At 39.8% G+C, this 27660-nt stretch overlaps 1 protein-coding gene across 3 annotated transcripts in view; it reads left to right on the forward strand.

Annotated features, from left to right (window-relative positions):
- The first annotated feature begins 16955 nt into the window (after positions 1 to 16955).
- The window catches only part of LOC121859568 (galactose-1-phosphate uridylyltransferase-like), a 17755-nt gene continuing 7050 nt past the window's right edge, over positions 16956 to 27660 (forward strand). Inside the window, exons 1-7 of one of the 3 annotated variants that reach the window (XM_042356501.1) lie at positions 16956 to 17145; positions 19391 to 19560; positions 20314 to 20483; positions 21137 to 21342; positions 22576 to 22681; positions 23805 to 23927; positions 25378 to 25594. In XM_042356501.1, the coding sequence (XP_042212435.1) occupies positions 19542 to 19560; positions 20314 to 20483; positions 21137 to 21342; positions 22576 to 22681; positions 23805 to 23927; positions 25378 to 25594 (841 nt within the window). In that variant the 5' untranslated portion in view covers positions 16956 to 17145; positions 19391 to 19541. Of the gene's footprint in view, positions 17146 to 18863; positions 18945 to 19390; positions 19561 to 20313; positions 20484 to 21136; positions 21343 to 22575; positions 22682 to 23804; positions 23928 to 25377; positions 25595 to 27660 lie in introns of those variants that run through there. The other 2 variants (XM_042356500.1, XM_042356502.1) reach the window with 2 other exon arrangements.

Genomic DNA, 27660 nt, shown 5'->3' on the forward strand with positions numbered 1-27660 from the left:
TCCCACACCGTCCTTAACAACATGAACTTTTTACAGCAATTCTTCTCGACTCCATAATGTAACACCTTAACCCGACGTATGGTAGACACTAGGTGGCTAATAAAGAGAATATTTATTATTTCTACGACAGTTCTCCTTTGTTTCAGGATTCATCAAGTGACGAATCGAGTCAGATTGATATTTACAGTAGGAGAGAATAAGAGTGCCCCTCACCCCCCCTCCCCTCACCCCCTCCTGAGATGTGAAGGACGACGAGATATAGCTTGGTTTCTGATGGTCCTTCCTATAAGATCTCTCTCAGGCCCCGGGAAGAGAGTGGTTCGGTCCATAGTATTGACAGATTGATGACACAGCGTTTTCTAGGGCGAGGGTGAGAACCGAGTAGAGTAGAGTAGAGTAGAGTAGAGTAGATTAGATTAGTGTAGAGTAGAGCAGATTAGAGTAGAGTAGTGTAGAGTAGATTAGAGTAGAGTAGATTAGTGTAGAGTAGAGCAGATTAGAGTAGAGTAGGACTATTCGTGACCATTATGTTATTAGATGCCACACTAGAGGCAGATGGTTTCATGGTTGGGTTAGGTTAGGTTAGCGTTAGGTTAGATTAGACTAGGCTAGGTTAGATCAGGCTATCATTAGGCTACGTCAGGTTAGATTAAGCTAGGTCAGGTAAGGTTAGATTAGGTTAGCTTTAAGTAACCTTAGATTAGGTTAGATTTGGTTAGGTTAGATTAGTTTAGGTTAGCATTAAATTTGACGAGGTTAGGTTATGTCAGGTTAGATTAAGTTAGGTCAGGTAAGGTTAGATTAGCGTTTAGTTAATCCTGAGGTGAATTAAGCCTGAGGAGGGAATAATCTTCAGGTGAACCCAACTAAAGGATGATCTAGATATGATAAATAACAACAGTTTTATACGTAACTTAATTTCCATCTGTTTAATGATACACTTCCATCACCAGTTGTTCCATTAATGAGTTTTACACCTTGATATAAATTTAACTTCACAATAAAACTCTAAAAAAATATTAAGAAAAAAATACATTCCATCAATATTTATTTATTTCATCTTATTTGTGAGTTTTACATCTTGAGAAAATATTTACGTCTCTTCATTATGGATTCGGGTTGTTATGGTGTTAAGGGATGTTATGGTGTTAAGGGATGTTATGGTGTCACCTTGAAGTCTATAATATCCTGGCTGGCACTAATCCCCCTCCCCCACCCCCTCTTTCCCCTCCCTCCCCTCCCAGATCATCAAATACGGAGCCTCATTGGATATTAAAAGCCTCAAAAAAATGTCTTTATGTTGGAGCCTCATGATAAAAGCGGCCTTCCTAAGTTCCGCGTATAATTATATTACCATTAGACTCGTATACAAATATGATCAAAATAAGGGGGTGGGTATTTATTGATGCTGTCGTCTGTCCCGTCAAAAATATAGACAGAATCGTCCGGGAGTATATTGACGCCCCCCGCCCCCTTGTTTCGTCTTGTTATTTTTCGTTTTTTTTTATAGGTTAATGTTTTTTTTTTACTAGTCTAGTCTATATCTTGATCTATAGATGAGTTTGTCTACGGATATTATTTTTTTTTGTGTTTATATTCCGGTTTATCTGTTTTTTCTGTGTGGTTTTATTTCTGGGTTTGTTTTTCTTCTCTCTCAGCCAGACGCCGCCCGCCACGTATGGGTTAGAACTCTATTAATAAACCGTTTATTATTATTATTATTATTATTATTATTATTATTATTATTATTAGAACGCCAGGCGACGATCCTTCACCCTTTACCGTCGCTTTTCTTCCCTTCACCTCCATCATCGTCTTCCCACCCTCGCCCTCCACCCCACCCACGTCTTCTACCCCACCCACGTCTTCTACCCCACCCACGTCTTCTTCCTCCACCCTCCAGCTGATGCAGGGTCTCGCTCAGAACTTGTGTGACACTCCGGTGCGGAAAGTTACCTGCCTAACTAAATTACCTGTCCTTGACTCCTCTCACTCCTCCTCATAGTTAACTGTTGTCTCACTCCCACCGCCAGATGGCCAACTCTCTACTGTAGGTCTGGTCTGTCGTGTTCTCATGCGTCCAGAGTCTGTCGTGTTCTCATGCGTCCAGAGTCTGTCGTGTTCTTCAAGTGGCCGCTAATCACTTTTACTAATTAGCTACACAACACCTGTGATTAGCCATTTACAAGGTATTTTCTCATTTATCCAGAAAATTGCAACGACATCAGATAGATTTTTCGTGGGCCAGCGCTTTGGCGTGGCATAGAGGGTGGAGGGAAGGGGTGTGGGTGGGTGGGGAAGGGGTGTGGGTGGGTGTGTGAGGGTGGGAGGGGTAGGGGTAGGGGGTGTTAGTACAGATTGGGCTCATTTGCATAATCAGTGATTGACCCTAATTGGTTCTGTTAGTTAATGAATTGTCTTAAAGTGAGTGTTTTTTATAGTTAATTTATGGTGTGTTTTATGACATGGGTGTAACGAGTAGGATGGTTGTCCGCCGCTCGTGTGCTTGTTCGCGGCCCCACTAGGGGGAAGATTTGAGGAGAAGGTCGCTGCTGCCTCGTCGCATAGCAGACATTAGCCAGCCTGCACCACAGCTGCACATACCCCGCTGTTCGATTCATTTGGCTGTCAATCTCTGGTCACCTACTCCAGCTACTGCCATGGCTGCCACTTGATCGCCACTTCCTCCACGCCCTATCCACCGTCCGTGCCCTGGCGTCTCTCCTGTGTGGCAAGACATCGCCCTCCAACGCCAACGCCAAGTGAGGAGGCTGCCCTGGTCCTTCCACCTGAGAGCGGACCACCACCTTAACAGAACATACAGAACATTCCACCGGGCTGCAGTCGTAGGAAATATCTGTACTCTGTTTGACTCCCGTAATTGTTTATTTAATATTTGTGTGAGTGGTGTCAGTTATTGTGAGTATTTTCGTAGTAAAGAGATGTCAATCTCTAACGGTTGTTTGTTACCCCTTGGAAACCCATGGTTCTTGACTTTCCTTTTATAAGATCCTGATTAGGCTGGCAAGGGATTTACAGTATATCCCAAAGTCCCCAAGCCTTTACAAATAGGTGGTGTTTTTTTTTCTTTTTTATTCTGATTTTGCTTTTTTTTTTCTTATTAGGCTTTCTTGTTTTCTGTCTTGTTTTATTTTTATTTTTTTATTGTTTCGTTCAACTTTTTCTTTCTTTCAACATGCATAACATCTTGCTTGCAGAACCCCCTAAAACAGGGAAAAAGGAAAATTAAAACACTCCAGAAAAACTGACCGGGAAAGACAAATGTCCTTTAAACTGCCTAGAGACTCGACCGGAGGAGAATGAACACCTGTCTGCCCCACGCAAGAGAGAGAGAGAGAGAATGAATTTGCTTTGAACATTGAAAGAAGTGCCTAGCTAACAAGCCTAGATGTAAAGAGCAAGCAGGTGCCAAGCCACATGGGTCATAAGGTCGAGGGTCAAGTCGTAATGCCATGGGGAAATTCGACTTTAGAGGTGACTTGTGTTGAGGCCACCAGCCACCGCAGAGCAACTGACAGAAATTAATAAGTTTCTTCGTCAATTATATTTTTTATTATTATTATTCCTCAGGCTAATGGATGTTGCCGCCATGGGTGGGGGTGTGGGTGAGGGAGGGGTGGTAGGCAGGGAAACCGGTGATGGTAAACAACTGGGTTTTTCAATTTGGCCAGAAAAGCTAAGAGGGGGGGGGTGTGGCTTGACTCGGGGCTGACTGTGGCGAGCTGTGAGAGGCTTTAGCTGGTTGTGGCGAGCTGTGAGAGGCTTTAGCTGGTTGTGGCAAGGTGTGAGAGGCTTTAGCTGGTTGTGGCGAGCTGTGAGAGGCTTTAGCTGGAGCAGTGAGCTGTGAGAGGCTTTAGCTGGTTGTGGCGAGCTGTGAGAGGCTTTAGCTGGTTGTGGCAAGGTGTGAGAGGCTTTAGCTGGTTGTGGCGAGCTGTGAGAGGCTTTAGCTGGTTGTGGCGAGCTGTGAGAGGCTTTTCATTGTATGGATCCTGAATCGTGTGAATATTTACATTATCTGAGATTCTTGGGTCATGAATCGTGGCCCTGAAGTGAGCATCGAATCACCCAAGACCCTGGAGTGAGCACCGAATCCCTGTTAGTCCTTTGAGTAAACACACACACACACACACAGAGCTTAGCAAAAAGACGCCACAAATCTGCTAGCTGGCGTGACATATGGCAGACGTAGTTACACATGGCGAACCTCTTGAGAATTATTTTATCACCCAAGAATTTTTCCCCAGGACTAGAAATCAGAGGTTGGCTGCCCTGCTTTAATGTCCAGTTCTGTTGGTATGGTAATTCTGTTCACTCCCGGGATGGAATTATAACGACGCTGTTGACTTGTTCTGGGATCACTTATTTCCTCCATGCCGCTGGAGTAAGAACACAGGCAGGGATATTCCTCCAACTTCATTGATATATTCTCCGTCTGTGTCTAAGTAATCCCACGTTTATTGTCGCTTTTTTCTTTCCTGGGTCTTCTTTCTCTTTATTTGTCAGGTTTTGTGTTAATTATTCCCCGTCTCTCTCTCTCTCTCTCTCTCTCTCTCCTTAACCTTCCTCGCCTTCCACATATATATTCCCAGACGTCGTCCTTCACCCTCGAGGCTTGATTTATCGTCGAGTTATACCTCCATGGCATCTAGCTGACACCTGAGGGCTTCTTGAGTGTGTTTACAGAGCTGATGTGAGGGACTTGCAGTGCTCAAGTGCGTGATTGAAGGATTTTCTTTAGTATTCATGGTCTGTATTATACAATGTCCTTAATGAAGGCTAGATGTATAGGATAATATATGCATGTGTAGGTGTAATGATGTATACATGTGTAGGTATAATGATGTATACATATGTTGGTTTTTTTCGGGAGGGTTAATGATTTGGTTCAGTGGATTAGTTGGGAGGTTTATACGCCTTGTGTTGATGACTGATGGTGTGAGGGAGGATGGTCTCTCTCTCTCTCTCTCTCTCTCTTTCTCTCTCTCTCTCGAACACAGTAGAACATCATACACTCAGTTATTATTAATGTATGTCCGTCATACCTCCAGACAGTATTTAGTTTCTTAATAATAATAATAACAATAACTAATCCCCACTATCATTATTTTCCGCCTTATCATCACTTTCATCCGTATTATGATTCTTCTCATTCGTAAATTCATCAAGAAACATAAGATAACGAAATATTAACGAAATGTGATGGTTGTGTTGAGTGGCCTGATGCTTATAAATCGATATGGGGGGAGGGTGAACCTGATAAAACTCCTCTAAAAGTTTTACATCATTCCAAGATTCCAAAGTTATTTCCCTCTTAAGTTTGAATTATTTATGACCAATATACTTATGTACTAACTTACAATACACACTTCAAGATATTATCGTTATTGAAGCGCAGAAGTACATTATAAATTCAACATTATTTCTCTAGTTTATTGTGTTAGGGTGTAGCTGGGTTGGTCTACCTGTCTACTGTTCTGTATATACACGTGTTGGCTGATGTCTCGTCTCCACTGAGGTAAAGAGTCCTGTCGCATATTGTATCTCAGGTCGTATGTGGGAATGAATGTTTGAGTTTCATTTTCGTGTGTGCGTGTGCGTGTGTGTGTGTGTGTGTGTGTGTGTATTTTATGTGGTAGTTCAGTGTCGGTCAAAGGTAAACACACTATTGCTCTGCTGCTCTCACTAGATTACTTCCTGTTTATCACCACCTTGAGTAATTCTCCTTTATCTCTTACTTCTCCTCTTCCTCTTGGTTCTCCTCTTCCTCTCACTTCTTCACTACCTCCTCTTATTCATTCCTCTTATCCTTCTGTTGCTATCCATACACCCTTCCTTCTCTTAATTCTCTTCTCCTCTCTACATGCAATCTCTCCCTGAATTTCTTTCTCCTCTCCTCCCTCCCTTCTATTCCTCCCCACTTTTTTTCTTTCCTCCTTCTATATTCCCCCTCCTATACCTTTTCCTCCTTCTATATTCCTCCTCTTCCTCATTTTCATTTTCCTTCTTTTTTTCCTCCTCCTTTATTCCCCCTCCTCCTTGTTTCCTCCTCCATTATTCCTCCTTCTTCTTTTCATCTTCCTCCTCCTCATTCTTCTTCTTTATTACCCCTCCTTTTTTATCCTTCCTCCTCCTAATTCTTCTTTACTCCTGCCTCTTCCTCCTCTCTGTGCCACTGTGCCCTGAGCCCCTCGTAACGTGGCGTGTTGGCCGTGTTTATGCCCGGGTCTTATCGGCTATCAACTGATAAGGGCGTCATCTAAAAGGAGAGTTTCCACCCTCCTCTCCTCCTCTGCTGTCTGATATCTCCTCTTCCTCCTCCTCCTCTTATTGCCTCTTACCAATTCTGCCTCTTCCTCATTCTTCCCCTCTTCCTTTTCCTTCTCCTCCGGAAGCAAATGACAACAAAGAATGACGTCACAATGACACACCCCCTATAACAATGACGACACGATGGCACCTCCCCCCCAAACAATGACGTCACGATGGCACCTCCCCCCCAAACAATGACGTCACGATGACACTTCACCAAAGCACTCCACTCAGCACAACAAATTAAGAAAAATATTAATTAAAACAATAATTAATACTACAGAGGAATCATTAGTGTTTTGAGGTGTCCAATTTTACGTTTACCTGGGAGATATTAACACCCTGTTCACCTGTCTTAGAGGTATGCAGGGAGGCTTGATATAATACACTCATTAAGGTGTATAGTAACGAGTGTGGTAGTTTGGTCAATATAAACCACACTAATGAACTATGGGTAGAAAAGTGGTGATTGGAGTGATAGGAAGTTAATTAGAGAAGTGTGAATGATTTATTGGTGTTAGGTTAGGTTAGGTTACTCATTGACTTAGAATATATTAAGTTCAATATGGTTAGGTTAGGTTATCCAGAGACTTAGTTAAGGTGGTAGTGAAGGAACACAAGCGTGGTTAAGGAGGGGGAGGAGGAGGAACACCAGCGTAGTTAAGGAGGAGGAGGAACACCAGCGTAGTTAAGGAGGGGGAGGAGGAGGAGGAACACCAGCGTAGTTAAGGAGGGGAGGAGGAGGGAGGAACACTATGTAGTGCAAGGAGGAGGAGAGCAACAACAGCGTAGTCAAGAGGAGATAGTGAACTACCAAAGGTGAAGTAAGGAGGAGGAGGAGGAGGAACACCAGCGTAGTCAAGGAGGAGGAGGAGGAACACCAGCGTAGTTAAGGAGGGGGAGGAGGAGAGTCCATCATTACCAATATCTCACCCTTGATGTTCCTCCCTGAGATACACTGTCGGGGGCCCTGAGAGACCTTCCTCAGGGCCTCTCAGGGGGTCATGATGGAGCCGTGATGGAAGGAGGCAGGAAACGGGATGGAAAATGAGGTTTTATAAAAGACGGCGAATCCTTGGAAGGACTCGAGAAGGAAGAGTACGAAGAGAGAATTAAGGATTAGAGAGAAGCTGAATCAGGGAGAAGAGAGAAAGTACAAGAGAAACAGGAAAGAAAAGAAAGTAATGATAGAAGGAATGAGAAAAAAGGCATCGAATATTTTTTATTTTAACTTTTTTTTGTGACTAAATAGTGCTGCTATGTGGAACTGTATCTGTATAAAGGTGGGATATGTATACCTGATGGGAGGGGTGGAGTGGAGGGTGGAGTGGAGGGAGAGGTTATGTTGGAGGGAGTGGATATACTGTTTGAAGATGCTCCTCCCTTCCCTTCCCTTCCCTTTCCTTCCCTCCCCTTTCCTTTCCTTCCTTCCCTTTCTCCTTCCCTCCCTCCCTTTCCCTTCCATTTAACCCTTTGACGACGATAGTTTAAAATTTTAACCCTTCACGACTCAAGAGGCTGAGGTCGTCTGGGGAGATCATGTGTCTAGGTTCTCAGTACTTGATATAGTATTATTTTTAGTGACATTTTAAGCCACAGGTGTGCGTAAGTCATACCTTTTAAGTCACAGGTGAGCTTAAATTATACCTTTTAAGTCACAGGTGTGCGTAAATCAATCCTTTTAAGCCAGGTTAGATACACTTCTGTTTTTTAAATAATTCTTTAACTCTAAAACTAACCTATTTAGAAAAATATCCTAACCCAGTGAATACAATGGAGTTAAGTCCCTGTGTTCAAGGGTTATCGGCGTAGTTGTGGAGATAAAGATATGCGTAGTTTAGCAGGCTCACTAGCCATTGTTAGGAAGCTACTATATAAAATGAACGTTTGTCTTTGGGCAAAATAGATCTTCCACTTTGAAGTTTGGGTAAAAAAGCGATTTATTTTCTGGCACTATAGCCTCGTGTTCAATTATGTAATAGTTACTCCTCCAATAGCTTGAACCATTTTCTTTCTAAGTTTTCTTTCACTAAATCAAAATTCACAACATAACGAAAGTACCCGGTATATAAACTCTTCTTTACAATCCTCTTAAGTCCATGAAAACTCCATTAGCGCCTTATGATCCCATATCATTTATAAGTGGGGCTGGATACCCTTCCTCTCCAACGACAGGATCTCGCTAGGATGGGAGTAGCCGCGGTGAATTTGTCTGAATTGGAAAAGAATGAGAAAATGCAAATGAGGGGGTCTTGATTTTGCATATTTCTTCACCGTCTGGGGAAAAAAAAAGGTTTCTTCGTATTTTGGGAGTCCCTTGATGGGTTACTTTGATGGGGTCCCTTGATGATGGGGTCCCTTGATGGGGTCCCTTGATGGGGTCCCTTGATGGGTTACTTTGATGGGGTCCCTTGATGATGGGGTCCCTTGATGGGGTCCCTTGATGGGTTACCTTAATGGGGTCCTTGGATGATGGGGTCCCTTGATGGGTTACCTGATGGAGTCCCTGATGGGTTACTTTGATGGGGGTCCTTGATGATGGGGTCCCTTGATGGTGTTGCCCTCAGGATGGGGGCCCTTGATGATGGGGTCCCTTGATGGGTTACCTTTGATGGGGTCCCTTGATGATGGGGGTCCTTTGATGGTTAATACCTTTGATGGGGTCCCTTGATGGGTTACTTTGATGGGGTCCCTTGATGATGGGGTCCCTTGATGGGTTACCTTGATGGGGTCCCTTGATGATGGGGTCCCTTGATGGGTTACCTTGATGGGGTCCCTTGATGGGGTACTTCTATCTATCTATGCATCTATCTTTCTCTCCATCTATCCATCCAACCATCTATGAATCTTATCCTCACTGAGAATACATACGAAGCTGAATGGACGAAACACAAAATGATCCATTAACGATAACAACACAGTCATCTTCACCCTCGAGAGATGACTGGACAAACATGAGGTTGGTCTCGAATTCAGAATATTACTTGTCCATTCGCTTTAGTACAGATTAACTTTATATAGATAGATATTTCATTATTATGTACACACACCTGAAATAATTAAGTCTAGAATTATACCTGTGGAGATGATATTAAGTTAAATTACCCTAAATCCTTTTCAAATATGTTCAGAACCTCTTCACAAGCCTTAGATTCCCTTAACCTAAACAAAAAACCTTATCCAACCCTACAGATTAATTAATATGGGTCACCGTCTTATAGTTCCAGTATTTATAACGACGTGGAGTATAATGGCGTGTTTGTGAACTATTTTTTAGTTTAACAAATTTATTGGCAGAGCTTGTAGTACAGTTTGCCTATTCTGAGTAATTCAGTCAGGTCTTGACACTGAGGGTGGTATCACTTCTCACTGCCACGCAGGACAGAGGTTCATACACAAAGAAATACATCATATTCATTAACAGCTATAAATGTATAGAGGTCAGGTTCATATGGATAATGTCACTGTTCACTGCCACGCAGGACAGAGGTTCGTACACAAAGAGATGCATCATATTCATTGACAGTACATATACATATATGTAAACACACACACACACATATACATACATATACGTATATACATACACATATACATACATATACGTATATACATACACATATACATGTACATATACATGCACACACGCACACATACATACATATACGTCGGTCAGATTCATGTGGGTAATGTCACTTTTATATATATACTAATCTTATATTGGATAATGTCACCAACACGTACAAGAAATAATGGCCTGTGTCGCGTTTTGGAAAGGAATTCTCCATGTACATTTTCTGGACTGCTGAGTGGATAAGTCTTCAGAAAGAACCGGACTAATCTTTATAACCCAATATGTCTTTTTCGACAACTAAAAAATAAAACCGTCAATTTCACCTTCACGGTATTCTGTATATATCCTTGAGAACTCTCGAGGCTTATGAACTATCTCGTCTGCAGGTAAAATAATGAATTCTTAGTAATTTATATAATGAAAAAAAAATTATTGCCAAGGGGAAGGTGATCACTATGGCAATACGGTAGAGGCGAGTGTTGCTATACCGCGCTCCCTTAATACGAGTGACTGGGTGGAGTTAATACAATTATGGACTTCGCTAGACGGACGACTCTGCTGAAGTATTGGCGGTTATTACCTTACACACACACACACACACACACACAGGCTGTTTCATTAAGGTATTTAGAATAATATAACAGCCCTTTCAATCCGTTACCTCGCCACACAACGCGACGGTGCCACAGAAGCGACTATACAAGAAAAGTTTATCTTACGAACTTTGAAGACACGTGCAGTGAATCTTTCTCGTATATGGAGATAAATATTTATTCAGTAAAATCGACATACGAGTTCACATGGCTTTAATATTTAAGCAACTGAGTCTCTTCCTTAACTGGATTTTGTTCACTTAGCACTCATTAGGAGACAAATTTAGCCTCGCCCTGAAGAGGTCACAGCAAGGTTGGTAAGATAATGTGGGAGGGTTGTGGTGGGGGTCAGAGAAGGGTAGAATCACCTACACTCCCTCCTCTCCCACCACTCCCTATATCACCACTTTAGGTAGCATCATAAACACTGCTCCAGCCTGAGTAATCAACAGCACCTGCCGTTCCTCATCACCTCACAATGCCGTGCTCATGATGGCTACACCGGACGGACACTACCCGACATTCTGTGAGATTTTGTGTTTCAGGGCTTATGAAAGTGTTACGCCCCACAGAATATTATCCATGTCTGCGTCTGTCTGTCTGTTTGTACGAGCTGATATATTCCCAAAAACCACAACAAAAGTAGATCATCCATAGGCTTATCCTCTTCTGACTGTGGTTAATATTTTTTTGGGGGGGGGGGAGTCAATGTTCGCGTTTATCTCAGATGGTCACTGTACGGAGTGTAGCATCAGTGTCGTATGGAGACATTTTCCTCGTTTAAAAAAAAAAAAAATAAATAAACTTGGTGGTGGAGAAGTGGAAATGTGAAATATGCTGTAAAGGCGAGTACGGGTAAAAAATATGACCTTCTACTTGAAAGCATTAAGAGAAAACTTAATGGCTCAGCTGCATAAAGTCTGGGATAATCTGTTGAAAGCAACGTTTTAGCTAATTTCGCCTCTGTGATTTTACTCCACATAATTTAAGCCTTTTAGGGAATGGCTGGTGAAATGTTTTACTTCTTGAGAGACCTTGCATTCATACCGTAAAATAGCGGAATACATAGGGGGAGGTCAGGCGTTTGTGTTTGCTCGTGCTGGCGTTGTCTTTTTGTTTTTCTCATGACACAGGCCTTTAATGTTCGCCTCATGTGCTGTGCGTCGCTCCATGTAATGTGCGTCATAAGTAGCTACCCTGGCTGTGTTGAGTTAGTTGAGCCGCAGAGCTATGCGGCAATCAGTGACTTTTACCTCAAAGTCGATATCCGCGACTGTTGTCGGCTTTGGGGCCGATGCTCTCGTTCCCCTGAGGCAAAGCAATGCAGACATAAGCAGAAAGAAGGACAGTCGACATCTCAACCAGGCTGTAACATAACTTCTGGGCTGCTGCTTCCGTTCAGATAACACCTCCGCGAGTCTGGCGTAGAAGCGTCTTACACTTGGTCCCATCCCATCGGAGGTTGTGAACACCAGAGGATTGAAGCTTTCTTGATCGACGTTCTGAATTCTCTCACACTACTACTACTACTACTACTACTACTACTACTACTACTACTACTACTACGACTACTACTACTACTACTATTACTACAGTAAACGTGGCCTCCAGCCTCCCCCAATAGCCACACCTTCGCCACCATTTATTTACCTTAATATTAAATATCCTAATACATAAGCAACTATCCTATCTGTGTTAAATTAGTTGAGCCGCAGATCGATGCGGCATTCGGTGACTGTAGCCTCATAGTCGATATCTGCAGCAGTTGACGGAGTAGGGGCAGAAGCTCTCGTTCCCCTGAGGCAGAGCAAAGCCGACCGAAGGAGAGAGAAGGACAGTCGACATCTCATCCAGGCTGTGACATAACTTCTGGGCTGCTGCTTCTGTTCGGAGATCAGCTCCGCGAGTCTGGCGTAGAAACATCTTGCGCTTGGGCCCATCCCACCAGAGGTTGTGAACACTAGCGGAGTGAAGCTGCCTTGATCGACATTTTGAATTCTCTCCCCATATGCCCTTCTCTTGTCGTTCTCGTTCCTCCTATGTGCAGCATCGAGAGCTAGGTTACGGTGACAAACGGCCATGGGATCAAAAATCCTGATGTCGAAGAAGGCTCGCTGTCCCCGCGTCCAGAATCCTCGAGCACTGACGTCCACACGGGCTTCGTTAGATGTGTTTGAAGTCCTGTGTTGGAGGATCTCGCCATCCAGTGGAAGGAGGGTCGGTTCTACCATGACGTCCCGGCAGGTTTCCTTCAACATATTTGCTGTGAGATCCCTTACCTCGTCATGCCTCATGCATATGAAGCCCCCCTTCTTGCAAACCATGGCGTGATCGCCATCATAGGAATAGCCACACACGCATTGGGAGGGCAAACCATCTACTGGCCAACCGTACCTTAGAGCAATGGCATCTGTAAATTCTTGTTTGTTAAGGCTGAAACCATTTGCCCTTATCGGTAACGTAGTTAACCACTACTACTACTACTACTACTACTACTACCCCTTTTTGTACTTTACTTCCACGGAAGTTCATAATATATAGACAATATTTTGCATTATACCACTGTGTCATAACCTTTGACGCCATCTCATAATAGATCGATACTCCATCAGATTACTTCAACAGACTCGCAGGTACTACACAGACAGATCACCGACATACAATCAACCTTAAGTATGAAAATGTGTGTCTTACGGTATTCGAACCCATGAATCTCTCAAACAGCTTCTAGCAATACGGCATTCCGTTTTCGATAATGTTACCGTGTGTATATTGTAATATTATCCTTGTTATTAATATTTGCCCTATTGACTCGCATATTTTTATAAAATGTCTGTACACACACACTTAGTCCAACAGTTATGAAGTGTGTCTCGAGTGTTATTTCAGTAATATTCCTTTTTATGAAACTTGATTCGAATGATATTTAATTGTTTCAGGTTTTGAACTCTGTTCAAAATAAACTGAAAAGTAGTGGGAGTAAAGTGCAAAAAGGGGGAGTAGTAGTATTAGCAGTAGCCAATGCTCTAAGGTACGGTAGGCCAGTAGAAGGTTTGCCCTCCCTATGCGTGTGTGGCTCTTCCTATGACGTTGATCACGCCATGGTGCGCAAGAAAGGGGGCTTCATATGCATGAGGCATGACGAAGTAAGGGACCTCACAGCAAATACGTTGAAGGAAATCTGCCGTGATGAGATTTTCCAACATAGGACTTCAAACACATCCAACGAAGCCCGTGTTGACGTCAGTGCTCGAGGATTCTGGATGCAGGGACAGCGAGCCTTCTTCAACAGCAGGATTTTTTATCCCATGACTGCATGTCACTGTAACTTAGCTCTCGATGCTGCACACAGGAGGAACGAGAACGACAAGATAAGGGCATACGGGGAGAGAATTCAGAACGTTGATCAAGGCAGCTTCACTCCTCTAGTGTTCACAACCTCTGGTGGGATGGGACCAAGTGCAAGATGCTTCTACGCCAGACTCGCGGAGGTGATATCCAAACAGATGCAGCAGCCCAGAAATTATGTTACAGCCTGGATGAGATGTCGACTGTCCTTCTCTCTCCTTCAGTTGGCTTTGCTCTGCCTCAGGGGAACAAGAGCATCGGCCCCAAAGCCGACAACAGTTGCAGATATTGACTATGAGGCAACAGTCACTGAATGCCGAATAGATTTGCGGCTCAACTAACTCAACACAGCTGGGATAGCTACTTGTGTATAAGGATATTTAATATTAAGGTAATAAAATGGTGGCGAAGGTGTGGCTATTGGGGGAGGCTGGAGGCCTGTTTGTCTGTGTGTCCATACGAGAATCTCGGAAACTACTTTACCGATCTGGACCAAACTTGGCATGGATAGCAAGTGTCATGTGGGGATCTCAAAAAAACTCCAACCAATCCGATCCGACACACCCAACCCGACCCGACCCAACCGACACGCCTGAGAGAACGAGAGAAAGAGAGACTAACGGTCAGCACACACGTAGAAAAGTCGTATTCCCTCCTATGATTTACAGCAATTTTGATCCTTAGGTTCTCTTTCATTATGGCTTACTTTTCTCTGCATCTAACCTCCATCCGTTACACCATACAGAGGTTGAAAAGTCGTATCCTATCCCACGTATTATAGCTAATTTTATCCTTTTGCTCTCTCATTACAGCTTACTTTTCTTTGATCTCTAACTTTTCTAGGCTGTCCATTCTAACAAGGTAGGTAGGTAGTCCTAGCGAAAGAGTGGCGTTTCTGCTAGTGAATAGTATAATGAATCCTCCCTTTAACAGACTTTGAATTTAGTCCGTTAAATGGAGGTTTCAGATAGAACAGAGATCGACCTAACGTACTATCCTCCCCTGTTTGGTCCGTATATAGAGGTTTCAGAGACGACAGAACTCTACCCTCACCTCTTTAATCCGTTATCTGGAGGTTTCACATCTAACGGACTTCAATTTACCGGACTATCCTCTCCTGTTTAGTCCGTTATCCCACTTAGTACAATTCTATTCACACGTCCACGAAAATACCGTAAACATGATGGCAAGTTATTTCGGGAAATTAAGAACCAAGCGGACTGTGAAGAGCTGCAGAAGGACCTCTGTGGGCTCCAGGAATGGTCGAAGGAATGGCTGCTGAGATTCAATGTCACGAAGTGTAAGAGGATGCACCTGGGGCGTACCAACGGTAAGGAGGCGTACCATATGTCCCAACGGGATGAAGAAAATGTACTAGTTGAGACTGTGTGTGAGAAGGACCTAGGTGTGTATGTTGACAATGAGCTGAAGTTCTCGGGCCATTGTGAGAAGAAGGTAAATCAGGCAAATAAATTATTGGGTCTTATAAGAAGGTCGTTCAGATATCTAGACGGTCCGTCCCTCGTGACGATCTTCAGGAGTGAAGTGCTTCCCCATCTGGAGTACTGTCACCCCATCTGGTCCCCGAGATATGCTAGGGACTGTCAGTTGGTTGAAAATGTTCAAAGGAGGGCCACCAAGCTGGTGCCTGCACTTCGGCACCTCAGCTACCCTGAGAGATTGGAGCACCTGAACTTGCCTAGCTTATACTACAGACGGGCAAGGGGGGACCTAGTTGAGGTTTATAAGCATCTCAGGGGGCACTACTCAGTTGAGTGTCCTTACTTGGAGCTGGCGGACGCTCGCCCCACAAGGGGTCACAGCTCAAGATTGAAGAAGCCGCAAGTCCAGAAAACCGTGAGGGCAAACTTTTTCGGAGTGAGGGTTGTAAACTCTTGGAACAATCTACCAGAGAGTGTTGTGACGGCACCGAGTGTGAGCTCTTTCAAGAGAAGACTTGACCAACACTGGAGCGGGTTCAGGTACATTCAGGAGCCAGTACATGCCCAGTATTTGCCAACAGTGCGTGACAGAGACGTGACCGATCGCCCGGGCGGCTAGCGAGCCGACCTTTTGGTGAAGAATATAAAGGAAAAGAGACGTGACCGATCGCCCAAGCGGCTAACAAGCCGATCAGTGGCGAAGAGGATAAAAGTAAAAGTAAAATACAGTTTATAAGCATCTCAGGGGGCACTACTCAGTTGAGTGTCCTTACTTGGAGCTGGCGGACGCTCGCCCCACAAGGGGTCACAGCTCAAGATTGAAGAAGCCGCAAGTCCGGAAAACCGTGAGGGCAAACTTTTTCGGAGTGAGGGTTGTAAACTCTTGGAACAATCTACCAGAGAGTGTTGTGACGGCACCGAGTGTGAGCTCTTTCAAGAGAAGACTTGACCAACACTGGAGCGGGTTCAGGTACATTCAGGAGCCGGTGCATGCCCAGTATTTGCCAACAGTGCGTGACAGAGACGTGACCGATCGCCCGGGCGGCTAGCGAGCCGACCTTTTGGTGAAGAATATAAAGGAAAAGAGACGTGACCGATCGCCCAAGCGGCTAACAAGCCGATCAGTGGCGAAGAGGATAAAAGTAAAAGTAAAATACGGTTTATAAGCATCTCAGGGGGCACTACTCAGTTGAGTGTCCTTACTTGGAGCTGGCGGACGCTCGCCCCACAAGGGGTCACAGCTCAAGATTGAAGAAGCCGCAAGTCCGGAAAACCGTGAGGGCAAACTTTTTCGGAGTGAGGGTTGTAAACTCTTGGAACAATCTACCAGAGAGTGTTGTGACGGCACCGAGTGTGAGCTCTTTCAAGAGAAGACTTGACCAACACTGGAGCGGGTTCAGGTACATTCAGGAGCCGGTGCATGCCCAGTATTTGCCAACAGTGCGTGACAGAGACGTGACCGATCGCCCAAGCGGTTAACAAGCCGATCAGTGGCGAAGAGGATAAAAGTAAAAAATAATGTCAGGGCCGGATACTCAAAGGTATTGACAATATTCTATCTTCCAATTAACTTAAAATCCATTTTTTTATTTCATTTGTAATAAACCTGATTGTGTTACTATTATATTATCTAAGTGATTTTACTGATAAGAGAGCACAGTAGAGGTAAGTTATTTAGCAGATGTGATAGAGTGACTGTTTACACTGTGTCTGTCAGGCTGCTGATGAAAGTCACTCATATAACATTACTTTATTGAGAAACCATTTGTGGAAAGTTGATCAAACGGATTAACGTGAGAAGGACAACAGCTGATGTGAAACTAAGGTAAATTGGAGTCACTTAGAAGAAATAATGAAGGTATACCCAAATTCTCTTGCTTACGTGGCATGGGGAATGTTCCATCTTCATCACATATTAAACCAGGTATCAAAGTGAGAAATTAACTTGTGGTACTGTTCCATATATGCCGTCGGTTGGTTGATTTTAGGCCATATATTAACACCACTTGTTACATTCCATACAATAACAAGTTCACTGACCTCAAGAGTCTGAAAGTATTATTGTATTTTGGAATACTTGCATAGGTCAGCCAACAACTTTGGGTAATATTCAATAAACAGTAACCACAGAATTACAGAAATTTACTGCACTCAATCAATAGAACTATTTTTTCTATGATATTTTTGTTTTAAATTAGGTTAGGTAACACATTTTTTTTTATCAGATTCTTTTCTTGCTGTAATCTGCAATTTTACCCAACTTTGTATCACCCAGATTGTAAACTAAATAAAACAAAATAAAATATACTTTATACTATGAAACATTTGTCTTTTAGCGCTGGCATAAACGGTCAATAATGGCAATACATTAGCACATTTATTTATGTTTCCATTTGACACAGTGGACTTTAACAGTGGACCGGTCACCAGTTTAACATGTATAACAGATCACCCACTTATGTTATTATATTTCTTTTGCATTATTATTATACCACAGTTGCCTCCCAAATAATGCAGAAATAATTACATAGAGAAACTGCAACATCTTTTACTATATAATGGTTACTATATGTTATATTTTTCATCCCACAATATTTATTACACTTGCTGCATGATATTGTTAATGTGGTGAAACTGAAGAACGATTAGCATCATAAAATTATCTCAATTTTGCATTTATGACAATTGTTCACTTGAACTGCCAATTGCAAAATTAGATATATTTTTTTGGTTTGCTTAAAATGGTTTAGTCATTTATGTTGTGAAGTACAGTGTAGTTTTACTTCAAACCATAGCTGGAGCCAAGCAATCCAGTTCTCACCTTCAACTTCATGATTTACTGAGCTTATATGTTACCCCCGTATAGTGGCTCGTCAGGCAGTAAACGGAGATACTGTATCTGGCTTCTTAATACCCTGTACTGTACAGTATTATAATAAAACTAATGTTAAAAACTGATTAGCTAATCCTTTAAGACCACACATTATTGGATATGTAAAGTGTATGAGGTCTACTAATATGTAGTCTCAGTTTTAATGATGAGGTTCCTGAATATATCTGGATGAGATGAGAACAGATACAGTTTTGTGAGATGTTAGGTTGTTATCTTAATGTAGGAGAACTCTTTTTACTGCATCTTTCTATGTTTGTAAAGCTATCATTAAAGGTTTAGAAGAAGACAGTTAAACTGACTCATAAATATTGTTTACAATTCAGTATACGTATACGTATATCTCGTTTAGCATTACACTGTAATTCACTTTAGCGATAAAAAATTTTTTACACCCTTTCTCACATAACGTTAGGTTCGAATTTAGTTTAACGATACTGAAGCTACGCGTGTTGCCATTGTTACATGTAATGAAACTAAAAAAGGGGGAAAATTATTACAATACTGTACAGTACTTTAATGTGCCTTAGAAATAAAGATGCTACAATATAATATAAAATGATAAAATAAGAAAAATGAAGACCATGGATGTGTATTGGAGTGAACATATGTGTGGAGGCAGTTGGCTGTAACTGTGTCGCCAGCCCGACCGCGTGACATCATGCCATACACAAAGCTCGGCATCAGCCATGTCTCTGAGTCAGCTGGGAGACTGCCTGGCTGAACTGTGTCATGTTACCCAGCGGATGGTTCAAGTGTGAAAGAAGGTTTTTTATTGTTCATTACATTTGTGCTGTTATATTTTATGATATGTTATATATCATTTTTATTGTTTAAAAGATCCAACTTGAATTTTTTTAATTATGCTCACCTTGTGCTCACTAAATTGTTTAATTTGAAATCCATTTATAGCAAACTTTTTTAAACCACAGGAGTACTGTACTGTACTCAGTGTTTACCGTCCTTCTGTGTGAACCTGTTGTTCACCCACTGTGCTTCACTGTTATCCCTCATTTTGTGATAATTTCACTTAAAATCAGGTTTTGAGGAAAGTAACCCCATCGTTAATGAGGGAGACCTGTACAGTAACTATGTAGAGGCAGAGGATTATTTTAATATTCTTATACTACCTGTGTAGCAGATATCAGTTATTTTTTAGACTTGTTAAAAATCAACTGTAACAATAGGATTATATCTTTGGCTATCTTAACAGATAAGAGGACCTTTGTACATGAAGCACTCATACAACTCCCACTTGAATTTTGATATGAGTGGTGACATCTGACTGGCTGATTGAGAGGATGAAGTGACTGATGCCTTCTGTGATTTCATCATAAAGCCAAACACAAACAAGAGGAGCAGCAATGAGTTTTGAAGCAACCGGTAAGAATTTATAGTACTGTACTCTACAGTACAGTACAGTATTTTTTTTTTTAATGTTGGAGTCAAGCTAGAAATCCCTTTTTATGACTTAACAGGTCATCAGTGGGTAACTTGAGAGACCCATACTGTAAAACACACTAATGACAAGTTAATGGCGGGATGCAGTGTCTACACTGACCGTTTTGACAATCTATCTGCTTCTAGCAACTTTTCTAACCAAATTAAACCAGAGTCAAAGATTCTCTCCTGTATGATCTAATAGTTGCCTCAAAGTCCATTAAGGGGCCAAAACTCACAGCAGACCGGTGTAATTTGAACCTCTTCTGTCATAAAAGGAAGTGCATACTCCTGCTCTCTCGGTTATTGCAAATTTCTAACCCAGAGAAGAGAGGGAAAGAAAGCAGGTGACCCAAGCCTTCCTCAAAATCATAAAATGGAATTTCATACATTAATCTGACATTTATAACTGATGGATCATCAGTGACTTGTTAGACTGAGAGCATGTGCAGAGTTCTAGTACAGCACAGTACACTAGTCCTTTTGTGACAGCACAGCTTCTTTATAACATCAGTCATTCCATGTTTGTTATTGAATCCAAATTCTGAATTAACTATGGCTCAGTGTATTTAAATATGTTTTACTTGCCAAATTAAACCCTAATATTCCCTTTAATTCTATTCCACTCCACATCATATTGTCCTGTCCTTGTCAGTACCACTACCAATGATTTTATCCTTTTTATCCTCTTCACAGAGCACCAACATGTGAGGTTCAACCCTCTCTCTGGCAACTGGGTACTTGTGTGTCCACACCGCATGAAGAGGCCATGGGCTGGCCAAGTCGAGAAACCTACTGAGGAGAATATTCCTGCCCATGACCCCATGAATCCTCTGTGTCCCAGGGTTACTCGACCAAATGGTCAGGTGTGGCTCAAGAGTACTGTTGAATGCTTCAGAGATTGTTTTAGAACCTGGAATTTTTTCATACACTAGAAATTTTTTTTAAATATTCCAGCTTCAAGGGGGTTCCCCATTATCCATCAGAGTGACTTATCCAAAAGAGGGACAAATATTGAAACGAATAATAACAGGGAATTATTCCTCTTTAGAATTAGTGCAATAAAGGATCTTACTATCCTATTTGTCACTAACATCACTCCTCTGACAAAAGAGGGTAAATTTTCTGTAGTAAGAAATAATATGATAAGGTTGGACTACATTTTAATTCTTTGTCACTTTATCCTCTGCTTAGAAATGAATGATGAATAAACCCTTTAGGATGATGTCTGACTTCTATTGGGAAAATAAAAGTTTTATGGTAATTTATCTCTGTTGGGAAGATTTGACGTTGCAGCAGATTAGTGGGTAGATTTGTAAATGTTTGGCAATTAAGTCTTTGAAGTAGATTTTTTTCAGTGTTAAATACAGCAAATGGTATCTATAAGACTGGCAAAAGTGGTAGATGTGGTGCTAATATGAATTAGTGAAAACTACATATAGTACTGTGTGTGATACTCTTTGTTGATATTGATAAGAGGAGTAATACTCTCATCCTAACAACCTAACTAACCCAACAGATCAACCCAGATTATGAGTCAACGTTTGTCTTCACCAATGACTTTCCGGCGCTATTGGAAGAGGTGCCGTCACCCCCAGAGAGCGATGACCCATTGTTCCGTGCAAGCCAAGCTCGAGGGACATGCCGGGTCATGTGCTTCCACCCTCACACAAACATTACTCTGCCACTCATGTCCCAAGAGGAAATCAGAGCTGTTGTAAATCAGTTGAGTATGATGTTCCTTGAATTACTTTTGTCTTTGTTACTGCTGGATTATTGTTAAGAATATTTATTGAAGTGCTGTAGGAACTTAATTTATGCGGGTTATAGTATTTTTGTTAATTAATCATTGTGTACACCAAATTCAGACAAATGGGAAAAAAAGAAGAGGAGTTTACTGGGTTTTCAAAACTTGCATCTTCCCCCCTAAATCTCACTACATTATGTTTAGAATAAAGTTCTTTTAAGATAGATGAACCAGACACACTACTGCACTCTATACACTTACACTATAATACTGTATACACCTCTGCATGATAATAAGTATAATTGTATGCTCTACTGTACTATACTTACTCAGCCTGGCCATCCTTTGCTGGGGCTTGTTCTGGCTAAGGGATTTAAATGGTGTAGAATGTGCATTTTTTTATTGAAGGTGCGATGCCTTTTCCTTCCATTTGGTCCCAGAAGTATATCCAGCAGGCTAAGGGGGTTTCTTGCCTGCATTTGAAACCTTTGCATGGTCCCTCAGGGATGCCAGGATATACAACTGGTGCACCTTGCCTACAGTAGTTGGTTAACTATTTATAACTTATGAGACACTGTTGGTTGTCATGAGATTTTAGTTTCTAATTTTTTGACAAGCTCGGTTGTTCTCATATTTCCTCTACAGTATTTTTTTAATTCACAATACCTTAGTGCACAGTTTATAAGGTGAAGACTACATATTTAATTTTCTTTGGTTAAGAGTATGTTAGGCATTACATAGTTTACAATATGTATATAAAGGTTTACAGTAGGTGCAGTAGTCCCTCACCAACCATAGGTGTTACAAACCTAAAATCCTATAATGTGCAGCTCAAGATTAAAAATAAGTACAGAGTGTATAGTATATTCGAAAAGAATGTTTACTATGTATTCAGCGTACGTTAAGTGGACATACATTTCCCATAAAAACCCATGTTAGATAAAGTACGTCCCAGAACATTCCCCCAATTTTTCAACAATTTGTCTCTAATAATGACAGAATGGTGAAATATGAACCAAAAAACTTAGAACAGCGAACAAGTTTCTGACCTTAAATAATCGTATCCACTTGCATGCAGCACTGGTATGGAGTATTTACACATAAGAAGAGATATTATTGCTTGGAGGCGAAAAGGCAATACTGTATTGATCAAAATAACATAACTGACGTAGTTCTGTAGTGTTGTGCAAGTGTGACAGATGTTATTACAGGTGGGTGATGGAAATGGAAGAGCTGGGCAAGAAATACATATGGGTGCAGATCTTTGAAAATAAGGGAGCTGTCATGGGCTGCTCTAATCCTCATCCACATTGTCAGGTAAATTGTGTTACAGGATTGGCATTTTCTACTCTTTTTGCAAAGCTCAATACAGAAATGAAATAAAAAAATGGACTTCAGTATATAGGAAGATGAATGTAAGTTATCTAATTAAGGTTGTGCTAATCAAGTTCCATGAAATTTTTTTTAAATAACTATGTTTATGCAAAAGATAGTGAGGAACTTATTTTAAACTGCAGAAACATTTTTTTTTTTTTTTTTTTTTTTTTACACAAGATGAATTTATGAAAGAATATGCATGCAGAACAAGTTTGTTACAAAATCTTGAAACTCTCCCTGGCATCTCTGTAACAATGTTTCATATCATTACTTTAAGCCTCAATAAGATCCCATTTTTAATCTCTATATAACTTGTGATCATTTATGCTGGGAGTTGCATTCCTAGAGCAGACTGGTACAGTGAAACAAGCACAAATGAAAATGGATTGTTATTGTATAAGGGGTTTCGGCCACAGCCCGGGTCCCCTTTTTTGCAATTTTTCTGTACTGTACAGTATTATGTTTTCAAGCATTTGCCAATAGAAATTTTATAGCTAAATACATGAAAATATCATTTGAAGGAACATTGTTGATGTGTATGCTCACCGATACTTTTAGCACTTTTTCACAAATGGTGGCAGGTCTTAGCTGTACTGTACTGACTTCTGATTTTGGCCTTTGAGTCAAATCCCTTACATTTTTTCTAGCAATCCTAGCTTTGCCTGCATTCCTCCGGCTAGCATGTTCTGGTATGTTTGACTTGTTCACTTAAGCCCTGTAGCTGGTTTACCATTTTAAAGCTTTTCAGTGTCACTAACATAGTTTCTGGAATTAACATCTTTTTAAGCTTTGTCGGGGGTACTACCAGTATACTACTTGTAGAAAAGCTTAAACTTGTATTACAGCTAAGTAAAGAGAAGAAAGGTGTACATACAACAAGCTCCAGGTGCCTTCTGGTACACAAGATGTTTTAAATTGGCCAGAATTAGTGAAATTTGGATAGTGAAAAGTAAAGTGGGGAAAGACAAAACCAGATCTTATGAAACTGGCATAAATGAGAATGTTGTTAAATGGCTTATTATCCTAAATCAGTAAGTGGTAATTTTATAACTTTTACTTGAAGATTTGGGCATCATCCTTTATGCCCAATGAGCCACACTTGAAGGACACAAACCAAAGGCAGTACTTCTTGGAGCATGGAACACCAATGCTGATGGACTATGTGGCCAGGGAGCTGGAGAAAAAGGTAAAGTTCTTTTATATATTTTTTCACTCTTGCATACTCTCTCATGCTACTGGTGCAGAATGGCAGGATCAGTGTCATCTTAGACTTTCCTCTCATTTACTGTTATGTATTTTTTTCTCTGTTACTGTATATCCTATATTTTGTTCTCTAATATCTTATCTCTTTTAGTAAGTTTATAATGAACAGATTTTTCTACATACATTAACCATTACTGTAGTATTGTACAATGTAGTGAATTTTGCTTCCCTGACATGGAAGACAAATTAACTTACAAAATGTTTCTGACCTTTAAGTTTAAATTCTTCCCATTTAAAGCCTTCTTTCTTGGAAGCTCTTTATGAATCTTACAAGAAGCTCTTTTGGATATTGTCCATAAACAAGGGGATGATATGATAAAGATGCCAGTGTGATTATGAGTATACAGTACTTGATAGAGCAGCATTTGTAGTAAATAATTAAAACTCTCGGTTGATTCTTGTTGGAGTTTTAAATGGCTAGGACTATAATAGGGTATTAAAGAGGAGTTAGTTGGTCTTCCTCCTCAGATGATTATTTCTTTGTAAGGGAAACTTTTGTCTTTCACATCGATAAAGGATATTTCATGAAGGTTTCTTTGTACAGTATTTGTAGCTCCTATTCTGGAACTGGACTTGCTGTTTATGAGGTTGGTAGACTTTAAGCTTAACCAATCAACAGTGGCTGCTTTTAGGGATTCAGCATTTTGTCTTCCATAGAAACTTCATTCTGAGTTGATGTAGAGAAATTTGGAGGTGCTATTGTCCATGGTCTTTAGCATGTGTAATTTCCTCCCCTTTCCTCCTGACCTGTGTGATATGTACACCAGTCTCTCGAGAAAGACATTGTTTACTGTGTCATCTGTCAGGACATAGGGACACTGGTTCTTTTGAAATTGGAATTTCAAAATCAATCAATCTATTTCTTTCAATCATAAAAGAACATTTTAAAATGGTAGGAAAATATAAAAAGACAGTGTAAAGGAAGATAAATATAGTATAAAATGAGAGCTGTGCATGCTAGCATCAATGACAGTCTCTACATATATAGTATTCATTTATATAATGACCAACTAGAGGCAGCCGTGCTGAGGGAAGGAGGCCTGTGGCCTGTGTAGGATTCCTCCATTGTTCTTCATAGTTATATCTAAGGCTAGCTTGAGCTAGCAGACTTTTCATAGATCTTCCACCTTCTGTATGAAGAAGTATGGAATGAGTATGGGCACATTCTGGATTAGCATGGGTGAAGGTGAATTTATACACACTTGACAAGACAGCTGTGAAGAAATTAATAAAACTGGATGGATCTCACTACTGGTCCTGTTTAGAGAATTTAATGTCAACTGGTTCATGTAACTGTATACCGTATTTTAATTAATGGTTTCTTTGTAACTTATGATGTAGAAATTAATATAGCATTTATTCCCACTTTCTAGGATCGATTGGTGGTAACAAATAGCCACTGGGTGGTAGTTGTTCCATACTGGGCAGTGTGGCCATATGAGACTATGATTCTTCCTCGGCGTCATGTTACCCGCATGACAGAACTGTCTAATGAAGAGAAAGATGGTCTGGCAGACATTGTCAAGAAGCTGACGACAAAGTACGATAATCTCTTCAAGTGCTCCTTCCCGTACTCTATGGGGTGGCATGGTGAGTAGTGTACTAGGCATTTTCACCTTATGTTTGGCTGATATCTTATTTTGAAGAGGATATATGAATTTATGACACTTGTGTGTACTGTATATATATATATATTCCACGATAAAGAGGGAGTACTTGTATATATATATATATATATATATATATATATATATATATATATATATATATATATATATATATATATATATATATATATATATATATATATATATATATATATATATATATATATATATATATATATATATATATATATATATATATATATATATATATATATATATATATATATATATATATATATATATATATATATATATATATATATATATATATATATATATATATATATATATATATATATATATATATATATATATGCATATATATATATATATATATATGTACATATATATGCATTATTTGAATGGACATTAACTTGGCGACTGTATTTCTCTATTTCTCTTAAGTATTAATTGTGTGTATGTACCATCATAAAATTAAGATGTTATTTTTACTACAACATAGGTATGTGCCTTCAAAAAGTGGAGTTTGGGGGTCGGGCCGGTTTCTATTGGAATTAATCCCATATGTTCTGTTGTTCACTTAACGCGGGACCCTCTGGGTTCAATTGACCGCGTTAAGTGGGGTACAACTGTGTATATATATATATATATATATATATATATATATATATATATATATATATATATATATATATATATATATATATATATATATATATATATATATATATATATATATATATATATATATATATATATATATATATATATGCATATATATATCATATATATATATATATATATATATATATATATATATATATATATATATATATATATATATATATATATATATATGTATATATATATATATATATATATATATATATATATATATATATATATATATATATATATATATATATATATATATATATATATATATATATATATATATATATATATATATATATATATATATATATATATATATATATATATATATATATATATATACAGTGACCCCTCGTTTAACGAACACCTCGGTTAACGTAATTTCGATTAACGAACTGCCTTCCATAAGGATCTTCAATTCGTTTAACGAAAAAAATTTCGCTTAACGAACTTCTTACGAACCGACCTCAACATGTTTTCGCTTGCACTGACCGGGCAACCAGCTTTAGTATCAGTCCGCCAATACATTAATCGGTTCTAGGGCTTAAATTCCTTACTATTTTAGTAAATATCAAGAAGTTTATATTATTCAATAATTTTAAAAGTTTAATATTCAATTTTTAGTCATTTTAACAATTATTGAACATAATTGAAGGCAAAGTGACTAGTTTAATGCGCGGCATCCAGCCTCTTAACACAGCAAACAGGCATTAGTCTCTGTTTTCACTGGAGGTAACATCTTGCTTGAGACTCTCTTCAACTAAATGCTTTTTTTCTGTGTTTCCAAGCAAATTATTGGTAATTTTGAAATATATTTTACATATTGACAATATATAATGCAGTGCAGTGTTGATTTAAAGAAAATAATCTTGAAATACACCAAGAGAACTAAAATTTTATGGGTGAAATGGTGCCATGGGGTGACTTCTCTTCCACCCCAATGCCTTCTCTTCTTCCTTCTCCACCCCCATTCTAATTCCCATCATCATCATCATCATCATCCAGGCGCCTTCTTCATACACACCTCAAAGTAAGTAAACTTTTCTACCATTTTTGTTGAATTTAGGCAATTTTCGGTGAGCTGGAACCAATTACCCAAAAACCCATTGGAAACAATGGTTTCAAGAACGAATCCAAGTTAACGACCTTCTGAACGGATTGAGTTCCGTTAACTTTATATATATATATATATATATATATATATATATATATATATATATATATATATATATATATATATATATATATATATATATATATGCATATATATATATATATATATATATATATATATATATATATATATATATATATATATATATATATATATATATATATATATATATTTATTTT

Source organism: Homarus americanus, unplaced genomic scaffold, assembly GCF_018991925.1.
Source record: "Homarus americanus isolate GMGI-L3 unplaced genomic scaffold, GMGI_Hamer_2.0 scaffold7626, whole genome shotgun sequence".
NCBI classification, from domain to species: domain Eukaryota; kingdom Metazoa; phylum Arthropoda; class Malacostraca; order Decapoda; family Nephropidae; genus Homarus; species Homarus americanus.